General features: G+C 42.0%; 4 protein-coding genes and 2 long non-coding RNA genes across 6 annotated transcripts; 2 read left to right on the forward strand and 4 right to left on the reverse strand.

Moving 5' to 3' along the window:
* Positions 1-3,305: 3,305 nt before the first annotated feature.
* Positions 3,306-4,189, reverse strand: LOC141842684 (uncharacterized). The gene is made up of 2 exons (XR_012602956.1): positions 3,749-4,189; positions 3,306-3,670 (listed from the first exon to the last, which is right to left on the reverse strand). It is a non-coding gene; the product is annotated as an uncharacterized LOC141842684 (long non-coding RNA).
* Positions 4,190-6,502: 2,313 nt separating this feature from the next.
* On the reverse strand, positions 6,503-7,764 carry LOC141843555 (transcription termination factor MTEF1, chloroplastic-like). The gene is given in 2 exon segments (XM_074731614.1): positions 6,503-7,622; positions 7,625-7,764. Coding segments are annotated over 2 exon segments (966 nt in total). The 5' UTR covers positions 7,704-7,764; the 3' UTR covers positions 6,503-6,735.
* Positions 7,765-8,624: 860 nt separating this feature from the next.
* LOC141843486 (uncharacterized) lies at positions 8,625-13,264 on the forward strand. Its single transcript, XM_074731542.1, has 6 exons — positions 8,625-8,703; positions 9,631-9,699; positions 10,819-11,544; positions 11,698-12,743; positions 12,961-13,039; positions 13,227-13,264. The coding sequence occupies exons 1-6, from the start codon at positions 8,625-8,627 to the stop codon at positions 13,262-13,264; spliced, it is 2,037 nt and encodes a 678-aa protein (XP_074587643.1).
* A 140-nt stretch (positions 13,265-13,404) lies between these two features.
* LOC141842735 (uncharacterized) lies at positions 13,405-15,871 on the forward strand. Its single transcript, XR_012602980.1, has 6 exons — positions 13,405-13,579; positions 13,670-13,753; positions 13,838-13,934; positions 14,024-14,115; positions 14,242-14,301; positions 15,618-15,871. It is a non-coding gene; the product is annotated as an uncharacterized LOC141842735 (long non-coding RNA).
* Positions 15,872-16,324: 453 nt separating this feature from the next.
* LOC141843487 (cytochrome P450 86A22-like) lies at positions 16,325-16,849 on the reverse strand. The gene has a single exon (XM_074731543.1). The coding sequence runs from the start codon at positions 16,847-16,849 to the stop codon at positions 16,325-16,327; it is 525 nt and encodes a 174-aa protein (XP_074587644.1).
* Positions 16,850-19,490: 2,641 nt separating this feature from the next.
* On the reverse strand, positions 19,491-20,297 carry LOC141843571 (photosynthetic NDH subunit of lumenal location 2, chloroplastic). The gene is made up of 2 exons (XM_074731629.1): positions 19,748-20,297; positions 19,491-19,667 (listed from the first exon to the last, which is right to left on the reverse strand). The coding sequence occupies exons 1-2, from the start codon at positions 20,234-20,236 to the stop codon at positions 19,569-19,571; spliced, it is 588 nt and encodes a 195-aa protein (XP_074587730.1). The 5' UTR covers positions 20,237-20,297; the 3' UTR covers positions 19,491-19,568.
* Between the last annotated feature and the right edge of the window lie 1,427 nt (positions 20,298-21,724).

Genomic DNA, 21,724 nt, shown 5'->3' on the forward strand with positions numbered 1-21,724 from the left:
GTTGGGGCTGTCCTGGGCTGTAACCCAGCCCTATGATTGTTATAATAAATTATTATTAACAAAAATTTTTAAATCAATTGATGGCGCAGTTGGCTAACAGTAGGTTTAATCTGACGAGAGATTGAGATTTCGAACCTCTTTAGCTCCTATTATTTGATAAAGTTTCTATTTTAGTCTTAATTTAATTAAAAAAATTCCAATTCCCTTTTCTTTAATTAAAAAAAGGTTCCAATTTCCTTTTCTACAAATTCATATTTGTAATCTATAATTTAGTATAAAAAAAGTAATAAATTTTTTTTATTCATTGTATTTTGAATTTTTAATTCATCTTTTTTTATACCTAAAATCAGCACAGTCCATCTCTAATTTCTGGATCCGTCCTTGGAGGTTTCTCAGCCTCCAAATCGTTTCCGACGAGAAGATTCTCAATGGAGCTTTCATAGCTCTTGGACTAACAACTCAAGGGTTATAACTAAGTAATTCATGCCTCGTATTATTTTTATGTTATATTTGTCATTTTAATTAGTGTGTGCCCTTGCTAAAATGTTAACTAGAGAAATCGAGATTATTTTTTGCAAGTCGTTATTCATCCCTCCCCTCTAACGATCCATGAACCACTTCTGCCGCACCAACAATTGATATCAGAGTCGAATCGATCAGAATGACTAATCGTCAACTCAGCAACCAGATCAGGAGGAATGGCCGATCAAACATCAACCCATTGAAGTTCGAGGATGAATTCACAATTTAGAAAAAGAAAATAGAGCTATTTTTAAAATAGATTTTGAAATAATGATTTATATTAAACATAATTTTGAAATACCCAAAAATGAAGATGGAGAAGAAATCGATGAATAACGATGAACCAAAAAGCAACGAGACGAGTTCACGGCTAATGATAAGATAGAGTTCCATCTTCTTAATGTGTTACTAGTACTGGAGCTCAACCGGATAGGCCACTACGACTTGGCCAAAGGCCTCTAGGAAAAGTTCTTAGAACTTCACAAGGAGACCTCAAAAATAAAGCTAGTCAGAAGGGATTTTGCTAGGGAATCAATTGACTCATCTTCCACTAGAGAAGGGAGAAGTGGTGACGCAACTAAATGCGAAGCTAAAAGAGATAATCACCGATCTCAACAACCTCACAGATATAGTTACAAATCGAGATACTCTCAGATATGTATTGAATATATTTTCAAGAATCCAAGAGTGGACATCAATAGTGGACTCGTATTATATCTTGAAAAACTTAAAGGTAAGTACGTTAGAAGAATTATTTTTGACTTTAAAATTACATGAATCTCGATGTGCAAGATTTAAAGACAAAAAAACCAACAATAATATCGCTCTACAAGTTAAGAAGGGCGAATTAGATTTGGATACATTCTCGGAGATAGATGAACAAACTTATCTGGTAAGAAAAATATTTTTTTTTTAAATTTAACAAGTTTAATAAGAAACAAGATTCAAGATTGCTAAGAAAGGAGAAAACAAAAGTAAGGTGCTTCAATTGTGACGAAGAAGATCACTGTCCCAAACTCAAGAAGATAACAAAAGAAAATGAGAAAGAAAAGATGAAACTTAAATATAAGAATCTAAAAGCAATCTGAGACGACTTCTCAAAAGATTCAAAGTCAGAACAAATAACGAGACTTGCACTGATGACAACACATTAAGAAGAAGAGTCAGAAAGTTCGACATCAAGCATCGAAAGCAATAGTGCAAGGGGAGCCTCAACTGATGAATTCGAAACTGTAAGTGAGGTATGCAACCCGCTTTCCGATCAACTTTACGACACAATTAAAATGTTATCTAGGTCATTATATAAAATTAGGAAGAAATGCATGAAATTAAAACAAATGAATTTGAGCTAGAAAATAAATTAGCTAGTACATGTTGTAAGAAAAAAAAATAAAAAATTAACAATTAAAAATTTAAGACTAAAGAAATAGGTAGATTCTTTAAAGTCATCCTTAAGAAAATTCTTTACTAGTTTAGGTAAGTTGTATAAAGGACTAAAATATAATTATAAAAATTTCAAGGGTCAAATTTAAAGAGTATCAAATTTATTTATTTTAGAAAAATATTTAATAAATCTAGTAGGTTTTAATTGATTTTGGACTCCAAAATCAATTAACAGCTTAAAAAAATTTATAGGATTGTCCACCAAGGAAATTATTATTATTGGTTGAATTGATATGCAAAAATGATTTCTTAATATATTCTATATGAAATTTTTATGATAATTATTTGTCTGTGAAAGTGTGAAAGTATGACATGGTCTCTGTCAATATCTAAAATTTTAAAATTTTTGAATGTTTGAATATTTTTAATAATTATCAAAAGAAAATCATGTTTTTTAAAATTAAAAAGTTAATTAAAATAAATTTTTGATGAGAATAATTTTTCATGATTAAATTATTGTGCTTCATATATGGTAAAAATTTTAGAAATTTTTATAGTTCAAATAATTAATATTAATTTTTTTATAACCTAAGTTTGTTTTGTTATGATCAAAGGGAGAGAAATAGAAAATTGAGATAGTGAGAATATTTAATGCTTAACTTATTTGCATTATGCTTGTTTTATTTTTGTTTATTTATTTATCATAATTTCAAACTAGTTGAACCATCAAAAGAAAAAGATTGTTAATGCCTGAATGAAATTTTAATGTATGATCAAATAAATCTGAAATTAGATCAGAGTTATGGTTAATACGTATATCTAAGTGTACAGGAATTTATGAGAACACACATATCTAAATGGAGAATCTTGACAGAAGGCACAAAAGAGCGAGGATGGTACAGGAAAGGAGCCGATGGACTTGATACATCAAAGGTACGAAGAGCGAGAAAGATGCATGAGAACGAGCTAAAAGGGCTCAGTGCATTCGAAGAATGAGAAATCGAAAAAAATTATCCAAGATGATCAAGACAAAACGGAGGAGGAAAATAATCAACTCAAAGATGGCCATTCCAGACGCTTAGAGTTGTTCTAGATGCTCGGATTCCAGACGCTCGGATCCATTCTGGGTGCCTAGACTCCAGGTGCACAGATCCATTCCTAACACCTAGATACCCAATCTGATCAAAACAATCGTTGTCAAGGCAGATCAGGATGGAATCCACGCCAATAGAATCCAAACGCTTAGATCGTTTCTAGACGCCCAGATCGCAAAGGATCATCTAGAGTCGTTAGCCGACCATTGTCAAATCTGATTGGGTTCGACAAATCCAAATGTCCAAAAGTGTTTTAGGCGTCCGAAGATACTACATCAACATAACGAAATAAATAGATTGAAACTCGAAAAAGAAAATACACACCCGATTTATATTTTCATTCAACTTAGTGTATGTCTTTATTAAAATATTAATAAAAAAAATCGAGAATATTTTTATAAAACGTTATTCACTCCTTTCCTCTATGAATCCAATCCACTCCTGAACTGTCTAGGGATCCACGAACCGTCCGTTGTATCAACCTAACTTACCCATTTGTGTTTGGCTTTCAGTGTGAAAGGAGACAGGCTCATAGTTTGTGTCAGACACCTGAGCGACTGCCCGCCAAAGATTTCAGCTATTATCTTTGCTGCTTCCGCCCACTCTCCAGCTGCAATCATAGTGCGCTTATCGCTAGACCATGAATCATGTCTTCCTGGAGTAAAAACAATCTGTACACGGACAAAGATTTGAGTAGGTGAGAGATGAGATATTATATTATTGCTCTTGAGTGACCTTCAGGCACTCACCAGCAAATAAAAATGAGCCAAATTTGGAGTTGTTCTTGAAAAGAAGATGCACCAATTCTCCAGAAAAGGTGGGGACCTGAAGCAGTAGCCAAGAATCAAATTGTCATACAAAGTGCCAGCTTCATGAATATAATTATGGTAGAACTATTTGTGTCCAGCTTCGCAACTCATTCCAAAGTTCAACAAATACAGTCCTGAGTACCACTCTTAAATTTCTCATTCAAGTTTCTCTCCAAACTGTAACACTTTAATCTCTCTCCATGGATATTTGCAATATCGAGAAGACATTTTCAGTTTTATAGGGCACATCACAACTCTGAAATATTCTAAACCCTGGAAGTTAGATCACCAATCCACAGAGGTACTCTACTTGAGTTCAGCTAGTTGACTAAAGGGATTATTAGACATTGCACAGACTTTTGATCTGTACTCATTCCCACACTAAAGGGAATTATTAAACATTGCAACATCCTAACTGACAGTTTATCAGCAAAATTTTTTTAACAGTTTTAATAAGTGCACGTCCAACATAATATCCAAGTTCTATGTATCAAAATTAATGCAATTGCCAAGGACTTCTGGAGTGAAACCATAGCAAATCATTTAGACTCAAAACTACAATGCATGTGGTACTACTGTAAAATGCCCATGGCAGCAAGAAGCACTGGACTCATATAGTCTATGTAAGAATATCTATACCTTTTGAATTTTTAACGAATCTATCATATTATATTTAATTTTGCAACAAATAATCCTTTATTATTCTCCAACCACTGTTGAAAGATACATTAGATGATGACACCACAGTTGAGAAAAGTAAGTGGATGTAAAGGCAAACAGGTATAGATGTCATAGAATCTGTGTCAAATAGGATTAGATTTGGTAATATCTGAAATTAAATGGTAATTAACCAATAGAAAAAAGGAACATTTTACCAGTAGCTGTCTGCTATTCTGTGCACGTATCTATCTGAATAATGCAGTTTGAAAATGGATAGTTCAAGGTTCCACATCTCTTCAACAGGATAGAGTCATACATCTTTCACATTATTAACTGGAACACCCGGAACTAATTACAACAGTAATTTCAGTAAAAAGGAAAGAAAAAGCAACTTGTAAGTAATTTCAGTAAAAAGGCAAAACCATATTCATCCGGAAGAGCAGAAAAATAGTTGTCAGACCAACTCACTTCTTCAACTACAATCCAAAAACAAATAAAACCAATATGGCAGCTATATCTCTGATCTCACCATTTAGAAGAAAGCTATATAAGAACCAAAATCCATACTGTAATTCTTAAACTCAGTGTCTTGATTTTTCTTTTCCTTTTTCACAAAGATGGAATCTAATTTTGAAAACCATCAGATGCCTATTTTGATTGTAATTTGGCTATTCTTTACCTCTGACCTATCAATTCTTCTAGGTAGTTTCTCTGAGAATCTGAGATCCACCGAAGTGCAAAATATAGTAGCTTAAGCAAGATTTGAGCAGTTTAATTTGCAGCTACTGAGTAATCATACAGTGTGGATCTATTATATGCAGATGCTAGATTACGTTTAATGCTATTTTTTGGGATCTGCATTGAGTAATGAACTCCATTTGATGTGAAGTTTGACTTATAATAAACTAGTTTCTTAAGTTTGGTCCCTTTGAATTAAAATTTTAGACGAAGGCATATGATTAAGATTGCTTCCCCACAAATGAAAGAGCTACTTCCATCTGAAACATATATTATTCTAGTTGAACGATGAACCAACACTTGGAGGGAGAAAAAAATGAATTACCAAGTTGCTAATGCACAAGGAACCAAAGGGCCAGATAGGATCCCTCAATTGCCTTATGAAGTATTCAAACCCTGTAAAATTAACTGCAAGAAGAGTTAAAAGTGTCTGATGGAGTTCTTCAGCTCTCTGTCAATCAAGCTTGTGGCGTACATAATGTATCATAGTCCCTCAAGGTACCACAAAACTAATTGCTAATTAAACACTGCAATACAAACGAATTATCAGCCAACTAGATAAGTCCAACAACACAAGCAAGGTGAGAAAGAAATCATATCCTATTTGTTATTTGAGATTATAAACAAACTAGTGATGCAAAAATTAACCATTTATTTGAAAGATGGATCGCTAAACTTTATTCACAAATGAAAGTTAATAGACAACCAACTTACCAAAGAACATAACCTTTAATCTCCAAGTAAAACTAAAAATTAGTGAAAGGTGAAGATACTGAAAGACCACTTAATGCACTGCCTCATATCATATGGTTGTCTGAATTATGCTGGAGTGAAGGAACCCTTCACTCAAATCTATGTGAAGGCTCCCAATCCAGCTTCCGAACCCTACATCATTTAATCCCTGACCTTACATTTAGCAAGCGGACTGTCATGGATTAAAAGAATGAGAACCAGTTGTTGGATATGGTCCCTTCATGCGTGCAAACGTGGCTATTCAGGTCTCATCATAAAAATTGCAACCATAACTCCAGATAGCCATAAAAGAATGTTAATAAAGAGAAAAGACTGACACTAAATTCAAACTATTCCACATGACAAACCACTGAAATCTCTCAATATTAGTACTTGACTTATGTAACATAAGAAGCATGGAAATTGCAAGATATGTGAGCTAGCTTCATGCATAATGTGTGCCTATTAAATTGATGCATCTTCTAACAACACCAGCATATGCAAGATAAATTAAACAATGCTCTACAACATGAAATACGAATTTCAAAGGGGACAATTTTAAACATGCAATACTTTCCTACAGAAAGGTAGAGAAAGCTGTCTTTCCATTTGACTTTTGGATCATCAAGGTCAGTAAACTCCGTCTAACACAACAAACTAAAGACAAAGTTAAAAAAAAAAAAAGGAATGCAGAGAAAGATTTCTAATTTTCTTCCACACACTTCAGTTGTACAATCAATTTAGGCATTTCTACATTCATCTAATAACACAGTGCATGACAACTTACATAGCGAAAGTTACAGCTTGTCGTCAATAGAACTTAATCTCATCTCCAGCAACCGAGCCAAGAAATCCCCATCGCTGACCTTGAGCATCTCGGAAAGTGGCATCCACAACCGGCTCTCCGTCAACAAACGATGTCGGGGCTTGATCTTTCGCTCCAGATTAAAGGAGAAGTACTGCGGAAAGTCCTTGAGTTCGGAGAGATCTCTGCCCATTTCGTGGCGCAAAAACTCAACCTTGGGCTTGAAATTGTTCTCGATGCTGAAGGTAAGCAAACCGGGCGAGCGAAGCACCATGCTGCGGGTTTCCCGTTGGGAGAATCCAAGGCCACGGAGGTATTCAAGCTTGGGGATGAAGGTGTCCTCGACGCTAGAGACGAGGAGGACGGTGGTGCGACAGGTGATGCGGTGGCGGCCGACGAAACCGAGACGGCGGAGGAAGTTGAATGCGGGGAGGAGCCGGTCGTGAACGCTGGAGACGAGAAGGCGGGGGCAACGAGCGACGACCTTGCGAATGTCGGGGAAGGGAATTCCCACGGGACCGAGGAGGAAACGGAAGACGGGGACGAGGTCTGCGCTTGTCTCGCAGGTGAGGAGGGACGGGTACATGGCGAATACGCGGGAAGCATCAGCGTGGAGGAGGCCGAAGGATAGGAGGGCATCGACGGCGGAGCGGATAGCGGAGAGGGGGGCGGAGCGGAGATAAGGGTTGAGGTGGAGGGCGCGGGAGGAGTCGAGGCCGAGGTCGTGTTCGATAAAGAGGAGTTTTTCTCTGAAACGAAGGCCGGCGTCGGAGGAGGATCCCGGGAAGTCGAGGAGGGTAGGGGGGAGCGGGGGAAGGGGGGAGGAACCGGTGGTGCGGAGGACGGGGTTGGCCCTGGGATGAGGGCAAAGTCTGCGAACGATAAGATTGGGGGAGAAGGATCCAGAATAGGCGGCACCGGCGGCGGCTGAGAAAGGGAAAGGTGGAGGCGGAGAAGCATGACGGCCGGCGACGGCAGGTGGGAGAGAACCACCACTCGCCTTATCCTATTATTTTACTTCCACTCGAAGCTTTGTACAACCTGCGGCCCGGTCCAGCCCAGCCCAGCCCAGCAGCCAGTCAATATAAGGCTCCCCACTTCCTCAATTGCGGACTGAATGTGTCTATTTAAATCCGAGCGGCCTCCTCGATCACGAACGAACGGATGTGTGCACCAAGAGGAGCGCAGGATAACATGACTAAAATATAGGATTGATATGTTGCGCGTCTTCTTAGGACGTGCAACGTCTGCTACTGAAAATGTATATGCCTATTGCCTAAATCAATGATTCTAACTCCGTGGGTATTTAGAAATTTCCAGTGTGAGATTCGAATCCATGGAAATCATTCTTGCCTTTCCCTATCTGTTATGGGTATTATGATCTGGTCCGTAAAAATCAATCTTAAATCGAGACACGTCAGACAGAGGAAGGTGACTCGTCCAAACACGTGATACAGGTAGAGGGAGACCCGATTGTTACGGTTGACTTGACTAGTTGACTGGACTGAATCAGACATGATCAACTCATTTATAATCCCTACTCGGGCACTTGTCTGTTTAACCTTGATCCATTTTATTTGACGATCACAATCAAATCCAATCTGTCACACCACCACCGCCAAACAGTTATGAGACATGGTAGTCTACTATTGTGAAATGATCGCGGATGATCACGGTAGGATATTCTCCATACCTTGACACGATATCTCCTCTGATACGATAATATTCTCTTTAATAACGAAAGACAGCTCATCTAATAAAATCTACTGCGCAGATATTTTTCTTAATTAACGATAAGACAAGCGAGTATAATTCTCTCCCCTCTCCGTCCTATGCTGTCTGGAAACTTGGAGACGAGAAACGGGAAACGCGGAAACGGAAATGGAAAACGGCAACAGTGGAAGTTTCCAGATTTTGGAAACGGCAAAACCAAATCACTGCACCGCCATGGGAGAAGGCTGTGCGACTTCTTGAAGAGACTGAGCCAGGTTTGTTTTTTGCTTGCAGCGGATAATTCTGGCTCAGGCTAAAGAGTAAATATAACCCTTGCCTTTAATACATGTTACATTGGATTTGCTAGTATTCCTAAGGGATAACAAAAAAATACTTACGGGTTCCGGAGCGCATATAGACAAACCTTAGTTCTTTCATTCTTTCTCCTTTGCGTACAGAGGCGAATGTATTGAGGGGCCGGGGGGGGGGGGGGGGGGGGGGGGGGGGGGGCCATGGCCCCCCCGGCCCACGTACGGCTTAGTAGTTTTTTTTTTTTTTTGCCGTTGCCGATTAGGACGAAAAAAAAAACCTAAACCCTTCCTGGCTTCCTCCCTCGCTCGCCCGTCCGCCGAACTTTTTCCATCTCCGAAAGACCGAAACCTTTTCCTTCTTCCTCCTCTGCGCCCGCCGCCCGCCGGCCACGTTCTTCCTCCTCTTTTGCACTGCCGCCGCCGCATCTTCCTTCTTCCTTCTCCTCTGCACCGCATCTACCTTTCTCAACCTCTCCGCCGCATCTTCAATTCCTTCCTCCTCCTGTGCGACCGCCGCCGCCGCATCTTCCTTCTTCCTCCTCCTTTGCGGCCCCCGCCGGCCACCGCCGCATCTTCCTTCCTCAGCCTATGTGACCGCCGCCGCCGCCGCATCTTCCTTCTTCCTCCTCCTCTGCGCCGCATCTCCACTCTGTGACCGCCGCCGCCCGCCGTATCTTCCTTCCTGCTCTTCTGCGACTGCCGCCGCCGCATCTACTTTCCTCCTTCTCTCCGTCACCGCCGCATCTACTTGATTTGCAGCAAAGTCTTCACTCTACTGAAATCGAACAGGTAAGAAGCAAGTGATATTTGGTGATTACAAGAAGATTAGGTTAAATAATCTCTATGTTTTTTGTTTATATTAGACTACCGCAAGCTCCCTCCCAACTTTACAGAGGTCGATCGTGTGGTTTGTGTCGGCGCCGCTGTTGGAGGTAAGATTGCCACACCATAGTTTGAGGTATCTGCGATCCAGTTGCCAATAGATGTTGCTTTGTACGATTTTGATGAAAGTTGAATTAGAAAAAGTTTGCCTTGGCATAACCTTACTCGAATAGATAGATTTTGATGAATATGTTGACTGCTTAGTGAATTGGTGATTTAAAATAGGATCTTTGTTCTTAGCCCGAGTCTAGTTAAGACCTTTGTTCAGAATAGCAAAAATCAATCCCCTTTTGTTGTTTTAGTTTGCTCTGTGGTTTCTTTGTGGCAGACAGTAGTTCTGCATCTTCAATTTACTCTCGGGAAAAATAAAGAGTTCATGTAGAATTGGATCACCAGGAATATAGTGTTGCATAGAACTCAAAAAGGCAAGATATATAGTTGGGAGACACATCTTGAAGAGGAGGGCGAATTGGTAGAATTTGGAAGTGGTTGTTTTTACATTTGGGAATTGGTTCTCTTCATACATACTTAACTTTAATGTCTGAAATTGATTCTTTTACATACATACACATATAATAACCATAGGAACATGACTAAACATGACCAATTATTTTGCATTTTTGCCATTAAAATTATTTTTTTAATGTTGTTATTATTCACTAACTTGATATTTGATTTAATATTATTGTTATTAATTATTATTCACCTATTTGAAATAATTTCAGCTTTTCAGTATTAAAGGTTTCAAATGGGGAAAACCAAAACGATTGATAAATTTTTTCAAAGGAAGAGAGCAAATGAACTTGATCCAGCGGCTCTTATAACTTCATCAACAAGATCAAATAACAATAATCTTCCACCTGAAATTCTTCCTAAAAGATTCAAAAATACAGAAGTTGAAGTGGTTGATCTCAATTCTTTAGAGCGTGATCCAGGATTGCGTCAACAAATATGGGAATATCATCCTAACCAACATGAGGAAATTCGTCGAGCATATTTGAATATGAAGGCATATCAACCTATTCTTCGAGAATATCCCTTAAATAAAAATATCAAGCACCCTCGAAGATTTCAATCTACTTGGTATGAACAATTCCCTTGGTTGGAGTATTCACCAGCTAAAGATAAAGCATATTGTTTTCCATGTTTTATCTTCAACAAGCCATCAGGATGCTCAAATCAAACTGCATTTACTGTTGATGGATTTGATAATTGGAAGAAAGTTCGAAATGGAAAAGCTTGTGCTTTCCTAGGCCATATAGGGAAAGATAATGTATCTTCACCCCATCGTAATGCTGAAAAGGCATGTGAGGATCTGATGAATCAACCACAACATATATCAAGGAGATTCGATAATTTTAATGATGAACAAGTAGCAACTAATCGTCTTCGGTTAAAGGCTCACATACATGTGGTGTTGTTTCTTGCACTTCAAGGAATTCCATTTAGAGGGCATGATGAGAAAGCAAGTTCATCTAATCGTGGTAATTTTCTTGAATTTTTGGATGTGTTAACCAAGTACAATGACGAACTCTCACTGGCAATTGAGAAAGCTCCAAAAAATGCCAAATATACAAGTCACGATATTCAGAAACAAATACTTCATGTGCTTTCGGTGAGAGTGAAAAATGCAATTCGTGAAGAAATTGGAGTTGCCAAGTATTGTATAATTGTTGATGAAGCCCGAGATGAGTCAAAAAGAGAGCAAATGTCTATAGTATTGAGGTTCGTGGATACTAATGGATTCATTCAAGAACGTTTTTTTGGGCTTGTTCATGTATCTGATACCACGGCTTTGACTTTAAAGGATGCTATATATTCTGCTTTGGCTCACTACAATTTGGATGTTCAAAATATTAGAGGTCAAGGCTATGATGGCGCTAGTAATATGAGGGGTGAGTTTAATGGATTGCAAGCTTTGATTACAAATGATTGTAGAAGTGCTTATTATGTTCATTGTTTTGCTCATCGGTTACAATTGGCATTAGTAGCAGCATCAAAAAATGTGATACCTATTCATCAATTTTTTGACAAATTAACTTTTATAGTTAATATTGTTGGTTCTTCATGTAAGCGTAATGATGAATTAAGGAATGCTCATGCTGATGATATTGCACATTTGATTGCTATTAATGAACTTGATACAGGACGTGGACTTAATCAGATAGGTACTTTACAACGAGCTGCCGATACACGTTGGAGTTCTCATTTAAGATCGTTGAAAGGCCTAATTAAAATGTTTAGTGCATCATGCATGGTATTGCTTAAGGTTATGGATGATGGGCTTCCTTCTCAACGAGCAGATGCAACATCTGTTTATGATGAAATGACTACTTTTGATTTTGTATTCATCTTGCATCTTATGAAAGAGATTATGGAGATCACAGATATTCTTTGTCAGGCTTTACAAAGTAAGTCTCAGGATATTATAAATGCAATGGAGCTTGTATTATCTACCAAGAATTTACTTCAACAAATGAGGGATAACAAGTGGAATGATTTACTTGCAAAAGTGAAATCTTTTTGTGAACTTCGAAATATTGATATTCCTGATTTCAATGCTCCGTATATTAACAGACGAGGTCGAGCTCGTGCTCGTCAAGATAATTTCACCATTGAGCATCATTATCAGGTGGACCTCTTTTATGCTTCAATAGATTCACAATTGCAAGAAATTAATGGGCGCTTTAATGATGATGCTATGGAATTGCTCATTCTTAGTAATGCCTTGAATCCTAAAAATGCAGTGGAGTCTTTCAGAATTGAGGATATATGTAAATTAGTTGAAAAATTTTATGTCCAAGATTTTACAAGTGATGAAAAAGAGCAATTGGAGATACAATTGAAGCATTATGAGTATAATGTAGTCAAAGGGCCCGATTACAAAAATTTATCAACAATTCCAGAATTATGTCAATGGTTGGTGAAGACTAACAAGTCAGTTACATATAACCTTGTTTTTAGAGTGATCATACTTGTGCTTACTCTTCCGGTTTCCACTGCTACTACTGAACGATCATTTTCTGCGATGAATATCGTGAAAACAAGACTTCGGAGCAAAATGGAGGATGCTTTTCTCTCAGATACGTTAATGGTATATATTGAGAGGGAAATTGCTAAAAATGTGAGCATAGAAGCTATCATTGAAGACTTTAAAAATTTAAAAGAACATCGAATTCCTTTTAGTTAGAGGTAAATGAAGAACATTATTTTTACATCCTCGGACTATTTGATGTATTTAACACCGTTGTGCATTTTGAACTCTTTGCACTAATCATTTTATTGCTTCGTGTGTATTTTATATGGAACAGGTAATTATCGGCGGCGGAGGTGGTGGTGCATTCATCGGCGGTGGTGCACCGTCAGGAGGCACAGTTGCTGGTTCTGGTTGTAAGATATCGAAAAATTTCAAAATAAATACGAAAAGATTCGTCTCGCGAAGACGAACCAAAAGAAACTTGTTTGGACCAAATCGGAGATCGTTTGACTCCTGAACCAAGTGAACCAAAGTCAAACCCGGTTTGCTACAGTACCGGTTTAGTTTGGGTTTGGTTCGATTGTGGTTTGGCTGATTTAGGGGTTTGGGTTCAGTCAGGGTCAGCCGGTTTAACCTGAGTTTAACTTGGGTTCAACTGTTTGGATTAATGGTTTAAGGTTTAATGGATCTTGGATCCATCCACTACCCGTTAAGCCAAAAACCACCCTTTAAGAACACCACAGTAGCCTCCGAGATCCCGATCGCTGCTTCTCCCTTCTCCCGATCGCGCGCGACGCCGCCACTGGGATTTCACCGCTGCACGAGAGCTCGCCGCCTTAGCCGGAGCTGGGAGCCAAGGAAGGACCAGCGGCGACCGGAGCTGGATTCGGGGTTGAGTCTACGCCGAAAGGGGGTTGTTGGCGATTGGCGACGGAGAAGAGGGAAAAGAATCGGTAAGTGAGGATTAATTAGGCTTTATTGGATCTATAGCTTGATGTAGCATAAATCTCAGATTTCCTTGGTTTCTTTGATTCTGTTGGAAGGATTTTGGAGCTTGGTTGGATCGGCAGCTTTGTATTGGCCGGCGGTAGTGGTTCAAGTAGCGATCCGGAAGAAGGAATTAATCGGTGAGTATTGTTTGATATGGATTTCGGTTGAGCTTAGATCTAGGGTTTATGGGCTTGGATCTAAGTGTTGATTGGCTTCCAAAGTTTGGATTGGAGTTTTGGCCGACGGTGGGATCCCATTGGGTTTCGGCTGTAGAGCAGAGGAAGAAGAAGAAGGGAGATAGGGCATGGACTTATAGAGGTAAGCTGCTCCTTAAATAAATCTGTGTTGTTTGGATTATTGGTGGATTATGTGAATTAATTCTACTGGAATTTGGTTTGGGATGGCAGCAAAGGAAAAATTGAATCTAACTTGTGATCTCGGCAGCAAGAGGAAGGAGATTAGAAAGAGGATTTAGAGCTGGTTGGGCTTCAATTTGAGGGTAAGCCTTAAAACTGATAAAGATTGTTTCTTAGAGATGATGTGGATTTTTTAGGGGATTTAATTACTGTTAATTTAACACAGTATTAATTAGTAAGTATAGTAAAGGTGATTATTCTTTTTACAGGACCTTGATTGGTTACGGATATCGGATTCCTCTGAGATTACACGCAACCTATCTTGGCAGGCGGGTACCTTGACTTATCCTTATAGATAGGTCTTTACGATATGTGTAATTGCTAGCTATCAGTAATTCATGCTTCTGTTTGTGTTTATTTCACTGGATACCCTGATCTGTTTTTTTTACATCAGTCCTTATTGCTATTTGATAGTATCGGATACTTATTCATATTGTGGATATCAGTAGTTATTTATCCTGTTATCATCTGATACCCTTGCCATGTTTGATTATCTGATACTTATTGAGTTTGATACCACCTGATACCTGTTCATATGTCTTAGCTTGGTTTATTTTATTCTGTACCGGTGTTTGTGATCGACCTGAGACTTTACCTCATTATGGTTATTGGAGCATAGGACATGGACTGGTAGTTGGATAGGTGGTGCATGAACTATATTTATGGATTTGTAGTTGGATATATGCTGCATGGACTAGTGTCATACATCATGCTTGCATATATTGCATACTGACGTGCGGGATTCCATTGTTGTCGAGTCCGGCGTCAGTTACATGCGGGCTACCAACCAAAGGGTGTGTATAATTGCATGTCTTGTGATCATCGGCTCCTGCTCCTATTTTAGTCGAGTCGCTCCTATTATAGTTGTAGCACAGTTTGAGCCCGTCACTCGTATATGATTTACACACACACTCCACTCATGGGTTAGTGGAAACCTTTAGGTTGGTGCATACTTGCCCTGACAGGAGCTCCGCTAGGCCACCCAGGATAGTGGTTTCGTAGTGTGGTAGCATACAGGGATCCCTCCTCTGTCATTGTGACCAGGAGATGAGAGCTTGCTCGCCCACTTATGATTTGGGTACCAGGATAGGTGTACACCTCGAGGACATCCTGTCCACTCGGTCACGCAGGAGCAGTGACGGCAGAGTGCACAGAGGTCACAGCCCTACCCACTCGACGACTTCACCACTGTGGATGAGTACTCTGACAGGTTTTGGCTCCCACGCGACCTCACCACTAGAGGGGTGACTGATCCGACTGGCGTCAGGGGTGACCAGGACATGCATTGCACCATGTGCATACTGCACTATTGCATTTGTTTGTGATCGCTGCACTTGTTTGATGCACTTGGATGACATGCATGCACAGGATACCTATGTGTTGGTTTGGGGATTTCCTTTCACCTTACTATTGTTTACCGGACTCTGGTAGGTACAGATCTACTGTTATTCAGTTTCTATCTTATTTACCTTCCAGTGGACTGTACAGCATGTTATTACTGTTGATAGCATTTTATACACATATCTGCTAGATACCCGCTGAGTTTCTTTTGGAACTCACCCCGTTTACCTGTATCCGTTTTCAGGTTGATGCCGTCTGGAGAGCTGCACTGCTAGTCCCGAACCTTGGTGTTTTTGTTTATTTACTTTACTGCATTCGTGTATTCGGACTTATTAGACTTCTTGTCATGTTTTCCCTTTTGGTATCTGTTTTCCGCTGAGTCGATATTTGTTTCCATAATCGAGTTGTTATCGGATTCTGACAGATTTGATATACTTGCGTGGTTGTGATACTATAGTAGAATGTGTTGAGTGACCGTGTGGGTCACAATTATTTCTATTTTACTTGTATAAATCCATAGCCTGTTATGGATTGGCCGTGTGGGCCTTATATATGTGTATGTATTCAGGGAATGTCAATTGTTACAGGGGAGATGCTGTCGAAATTTCTCGAAAAGCCGTCTCCCGGGGCGTAACACTGGTGGTGGTGGTGCTGCTGCTCTAGAGGCACCTCCTGCTGAGGAAAAGAATGAAGAGAAAGAGGAGAGTGATGAGGACATGGGATTCTCCCTCTTTGATTAATTTTGCTTTGTTCTGTTTTGTTCTTGTTCTAAATTATGATGGTTAGTTATTATGTTTTGGGAGATTTATTGATTGCTATGTCACAATGAGTAGATCGTTTTCATTATATGGCCCCCCCAACTATGAAATCCTGGATCCGCCCCTGTTTGCGTATGTGCCTACCTATCTCTGCTTATCCAACTGAATTTTCGGTAAGGGAGATGAGTAGGAACTACTCATTGGCTGACGACCTGGCTAAGTCCAGCACCACGTGCTGGAGGAATGCGTCGGTGTACGCTCCCTTCTTCATGAACCGCGAGAGAAGGTCGTCGCAGTCTCGTCGCCCGTCGCTCAACTCGAGCTTCCGAGACTTGATGATTGTCGACAGGTAGCGATCGACGTGCGCCACGCTGCTGGTGAGCGTCGCCTCCATCCCCACCTGCAGCCACTTCTTGAACCGCCACACCGGTTCGGGGAAGATGAATCGTTGCAGGCTGGCCTTGGTAGCGCGGTCGAAGGCTGTGGCGAAGGCGTTCTCAGGCAGGCCCAGCGCGAGCGTCTCGGGGTCCCTGCCAAAGTCCAGCCCGCAGATGTTGAGCCGGAGCAGTAGGTCCTGGAGATCGACGGCACCGGCGGGCCCGGCAGCGGCGACCTCTTCCAAAATGGGGAGGAAGCGGTGGTAGATGGAGCGGCGGACGTTTCCCAGCGTTTCGACACAGTTTTCTCCCAAATCTGGCTGTTTCTGGTAAGTTTCCATGGATGGAAACGTTTCCTAAAGTTTCGGAAATGGGGACGGCAGTATATTTGCCGTTTCCAGCAGCGCAGTCTCCGTCTATATAACTCCCTGATATTACATACACAGGTACGTAATAACATAATCTGAACCTGCTTCTTAATGATTGACTTGAGCGCTGAAGTGGTCGAGGCAGGGACACCTCTGACCTTCCTTCTCATTGTGTTGGTGCTTGTAGGTCTCAGAGCTCATCATCATCTTCTTCCTCACGAGGACAACCTTGGTGCCTGCGTAGCTAGTGACGGGTCCACTAGGCGATCTCAACACATCATCTTCTTCGTTCGGACAACCTTGGTGTTGCGTGGCTGGTGACGGGTCTACGAGGCGATCTCAACATAAACACTATCGTATTGTTAGGGGTGTAAATGAGTCAAATTGCTCGTGAGCTATTTGAGTGTCGATTCAAAAAAAATCTATTTGAGTTCGTTCAATTAAGTTAATGAGCCAAGTTTGAGCCTGATTTCGAGCTCGAAAATATTACCAAGCTGAGCTCGATCTTAACAGTATTTGATTTGTGATTTCACAAACATATTTGTTTAGAGGCTCGCAAACTTGTTCATTAAGAGGCTCGTTTATGTTGGTGTAGGAAGCACCAGATGATCGAACTTGAGTTTTGATAATGACAAAGAGTTCAAGTTAAGTTTGAGAAGTGAGCTAATGAGCTGAATTGAATGTGCAAGTAGTACAGGGAAGTCCTAATTACGGCTAGGCAAAGGAAGGCTTGATCTGGAGTATTGGACAAGGAAGACCTGGTTTGGAGGACTGGGCAAGGAAGATCTTATATGGAGGATTAGGCAAGGAAGTCCTGATCTGGAGGATTAGACAGGAAGACTTGGCAGATTAGAACATCGAGCAGAAAGTTTAGGCAGGGTTGGAGGATCGGACGTCTAGCAGTGGAAGACCTGGGACCGAGAATCAAGGCTGAGTAAAAGTCCAACGGCCTGGAGGACCTAGTTAGCAAAAGGTAATTTCTCCCGAGTGGAGTGGGTGAGGATGCGTTCCCGATAAGGGGAACAATAAGCGTTGGTCTGACCTAGGGGTTCACTGGAAACCTAAAGTCAAGACCAAACAGTTTGCAAAAATTATTTTTCTTCATGTTATTATATTTTTGAACTAATTTGTAATGCAAGAAAGGAGGAGTTGAAATTTTGTGTTACAGGTGCTCTTATCTGGATCCAAGCGGTCGGATGGTCCAGGCGCTCGGAAGAGATCTAGGGGATCGGACATCAGTGGAACGGGCCAGCGAGGCGGATGAGGCGGCAGAGTCCGAGTGGTTGGGACAACTCATCCTCCAGACGCCTGGAGAGGTTCCAAGCGCCCGGATCTAGATAAGGTGTTACGGAGTCAAATTTGATCCGACAACCTTCACGTCAGCATCCAAATGTTCGGAAGGGATACAAGCGCCCAGAAGATGTCGAGTCAGCGTCGAAAGTGGATTGACGGGATGACATGAAGACACTCAGAAGGACTTCCAGGTGCTCGGATTAAGCTTTATAAGTAGTTGTGAGGGAGAACCCTAACAAAAATTTTATACGCTTCTACGACGATCTCCTGCACGCAAACACTTAATCCAATACACTGTCGTAACGTCGAGGAGCTGCACCTATACAAGCCTAATTATCTCAGTCAGTATTTCTTTGTTGCTTTTTGTACTTAAGAGATTAGGACAATATAAGTTTATCAATCGTAACATATTTTGTAAAGCGACAAATTCCTTCTCGTGAGAGAAGAGTTTTTATAGTGAATTATATATCCATCAAAAACAATTATGAATCGTGAGTCTTGGAGTAGCAGTTTGTAGTTGTGAACCAAGTAGTCTTAGAGTAGCAGTATGTGGTTGTGAACCAAGTAAAAACAAAAATATTCCTATTTATTTTTTCAACTACACTTTCTGTTTTCATATACTTTCGTTTTATGCACGAATTATTCAAAGAGTGAAAAAGTGATAAAGCATTATTTACTCCCCTCTAGCGCTCTACGAGTAATTTTCGAATAGAACTCGAGTCGTCGTTCATGAACTATTTAATTCCATTACGAGCCAAATTTGAACTTAAGAATTAAAGCTTGAATCGAACTTGAGCGAAACTCGAGCCTTAGGAAAATGAATCAAACACAAGCTCGAACATCTTAATGTTCGGTTCGATTGGATTCAATTACATCCCAATATATTATACCCTGAGGATAGCGTATCCATTTATAAGATTCATATTAATTTCAATTTATTTTTCATATAATATACATAAAGTTAATTAAATAAATAAATTTAAATAATTTATTAAATTAAATAAATAAATTTAAAAACCTAGGTACATATTCAACTAGTTAATATTCATAAATAAAATTTATAAATTATTCATGAATAATATCATCCACAAACAAAATTTATGATAAAAATTATTATCAAACTTATAAACAAATAAAAAATTTCTTAAAATAAACAAATAAATTTATAATATCAAACTTAATAATTAATAAAATAAACTTAAAAAATTTTAAACCATCAAATAAACTCAAACTCGAATTTAACATTTAAACGAATAAACTCAAGATCATAATAAAAAAGAAATCAATTCAAGTAATTATTTATTTTAGATTTAACTTGATTAATCTACCAAACAAACTTAATAACTCAAAACTTGAGTCCATCGTTATTTTTACAAAGTCAAATAATTCACCGATTTAATTAGGCAAGAATCGACACGAGATCATCCAACGACTTCAGTGTCTTCTCGTAGTAGAGGTATGATTCATACACCTTCGGGCTCCGGATATGGCGATCCAACTACATAATCAATCAATCATTCAAGAACAATTATCGATCGGTAGTTAGAAATGGTGATGATGAATGGATGAACGGCGAACCTCGCTCATGCTGTCGACGAGCTCGTTGGCCGTCTTGACGTAGGACTGGCGGCGCGCCTGAGGGACGGTGGCCATGGCGTTCTTGAGGTCGGCGTCCAGGTACGCCGACGTCAGCCGCACGTAGAACAGCACGTAGCGCCAGGACATGGTGTCCAGCATGTGCCGCATGTTGCGCATCCCCTCCGCCGTCTGCCGGATCCGCGCTGCCGCTTCCTCCGGCGACAGCGACGGCTCGAAGTACTTTTCCCTGAAGAACGACCTGGTACCCCACCTCTGCTCCACCTCCGCTGTCGCCGCCGGCGGCCGCAGGCCCAGCGCCGACGAGGCCGTGAGGACGGTGGAGAGCACCGTCCACCGGCGCCGTGTCGAATGGAGTCGGTCCTCTGCGGCGGGGGGAGGTGGAGGGGCGAAGGACGGTGGCGGGCGGTGCGGCTGGTGGTCGGAGGTGGGGATGTGGCAGAGGATTATGTGCTTGGCGAAGGTGCCCATGGAGAAACAGGGGAGGAGTCCGAAGCAGAGCAGAGGAGAGCGATCGTGTAGCGTGGAGTGTTTGGGGAGGCAAAGGATAAGGATCCTTTTTTCTACCATGTCTTAATTTAATTAATTCTGCCTTTTTCCACGTGGAAATTACTGGGAAAAAATCGCCCTAATTATTAAAGCTGCCCGACGCCCCCGCGCGACCCCGCTGCGCGATCAGCCGACCTTTCGCCGTTCATCGCCGCCGTTAATCGCCGTCCGGTCACCGCCGGCCGCCATCCCGGGCTCGTTGGAAGCGCAACTCGATGGCGCACACACCGGCATCGGATTCCGGCCGGATTGGGTCGGAATCCGGCCGGAATTCCGACCGAAACAGAGCAGACGGTTCTGGCGGCGCGATCCGGCCGGATTCGAATCGGGGCCGGACTCCGGCTGCGGTCGACACGCTCGGCGCCGGCGCATCGACCGCGGCCGGAGTCCGGCCCCGATTCGGCCGGAATCCGGCCGGAATTCCGTCCGAAACAGAGCAGACGGTTCTGGCGGCGTCGGAATTCGATCGGATTCCGGCCGAATCGGGGCCGGACTCCGGCCGCGGTCGACGCGCCGGCGCCGGGCGCGTCGATAGCGGCCGGAGTCGATGCGCCGGCCGGGCGCGTCGATCGCGGCCGGGCCCCGATTCGGCCGGAACGGCCGAATTCTGGTCGAAATCGACCAACAGTGTCTGTTGGCCGGTTTCGGCCGGAATTCGGTCGGATTCCGGCCGAATCAGGGCCGGACTCCGGCCACCTCCGGACCGCCGTCGAGTTGCGGTTCCAACGGGCCCGGTCCGGCGGCCGGAGGTGGCCGGACGGCGGTGAACAGTGGCGGAGAAGCGGCGAAGGTCCGAGGAGAAACACTGTGCAATCGCGATAAACGGACGGCTGCGGTTTCACGCGATTCGGCCGTGGACGGCGGGGATCGATCGCGCACGAGTCGGGCAGGATACCGTCGCGCAGTATATCAAATCTATATATATCTGAGGCCACTGGACCCGGACCGTTGGATGCGGCCACTGGACCCGGACCGTTGGATGCGCAACTCGCCGGCGCACATTCCGGCATCGGATTCCGGCCGGATTACGGTCGGAATCCGGCCGGAAACAGGACAGTGCCCAACGGCCACTGTCGGCCGGAAATCAGCAGGATTCCGGCCGAATCGCAGCCGGAGACCGGCCGCGGTCGGTCTCCGTCCGCGATTCGGCCGGAATCCGACTGATTTTGGCCGAAATCGGCGAACAGACGCTGTTGGCCGATTTCGGCCGGAATCGGCCAACAGTAGCTGTTGGTCGATTCCAGCCGAAATTCGGTCGGATTCCGGCCGAATCCGATCGGAATCCGGCCACCAGTCCGGCGCCGGTGAGTTGCGCATCCATCACCGCCGGTCCGGTGGCCGGCGGTGGCCGGACGGGGGAGCGGCAGCGGCGAGAACGCCGACGACGCAGAGAAGCTTCAGTGATTTTTC

Source organism: Curcuma longa, chromosome 12 (genome assembly GCF_044706935.1).
Source record: "Curcuma longa cultivar G26 ecotype Majalengka, Jawa Barat chromosome 12, ITB_CL_G26_1.1, whole genome shotgun sequence".
NCBI classification, from domain to species: Eukaryota; Viridiplantae; Streptophyta; class Magnoliopsida; order Zingiberales; family Zingiberaceae; genus Curcuma; species Curcuma longa.

What these genes read in the sequence shown, in the direction of transcription:
- LOC141843487 (XM_074731543.1), bottom strand. Translation starts at nt 16,849, where the DNA reads ATGGAAACTTACCAGAAACAGCCAGATTTGGGAGAAAACTGTGTCGAA.
- LOC141843571 (XM_074731629.1), bottom strand. Translation starts at nt 20,236, where the DNA reads ATGGGCACCTTCGCCAAGCACATAATCCTCTGCCACATCCCCACCTCC. An exon ending in TCGTCGACAGCATGAGCGAG is followed by an intron (nt 19,668 to 19,747) that starts GTTCGCCGTTCA and finishes TTGATTATGTAG; the next exon opens with TTGGATCGCCATATCCGGAG.
- LOC141843486 (XM_074731542.1), top strand. Translation starts at nt 8,625, where the DNA reads ATGGAAAACGGCAACAGTGGAAGTTTCCAGATTTTGGAAACGGCAAAA. An exon ending in CACCGCCATGGGAGAAGGCT is followed by an intron (nt 8,704 to 9,630) that starts GTGCGACTTCTT and finishes TGTTTATATTAG; the next exon opens with ACTACCGCAAGCTCCCTCCC. An exon ending in CACAGTTGCTGGTTCTGGTT is followed by an intron (nt 13,040 to 13,226) that starts GTAAGATATCGA and finishes TGGCTGATTTAG; the next exon opens with GGGTTTGGGTTCAGTCAGGG.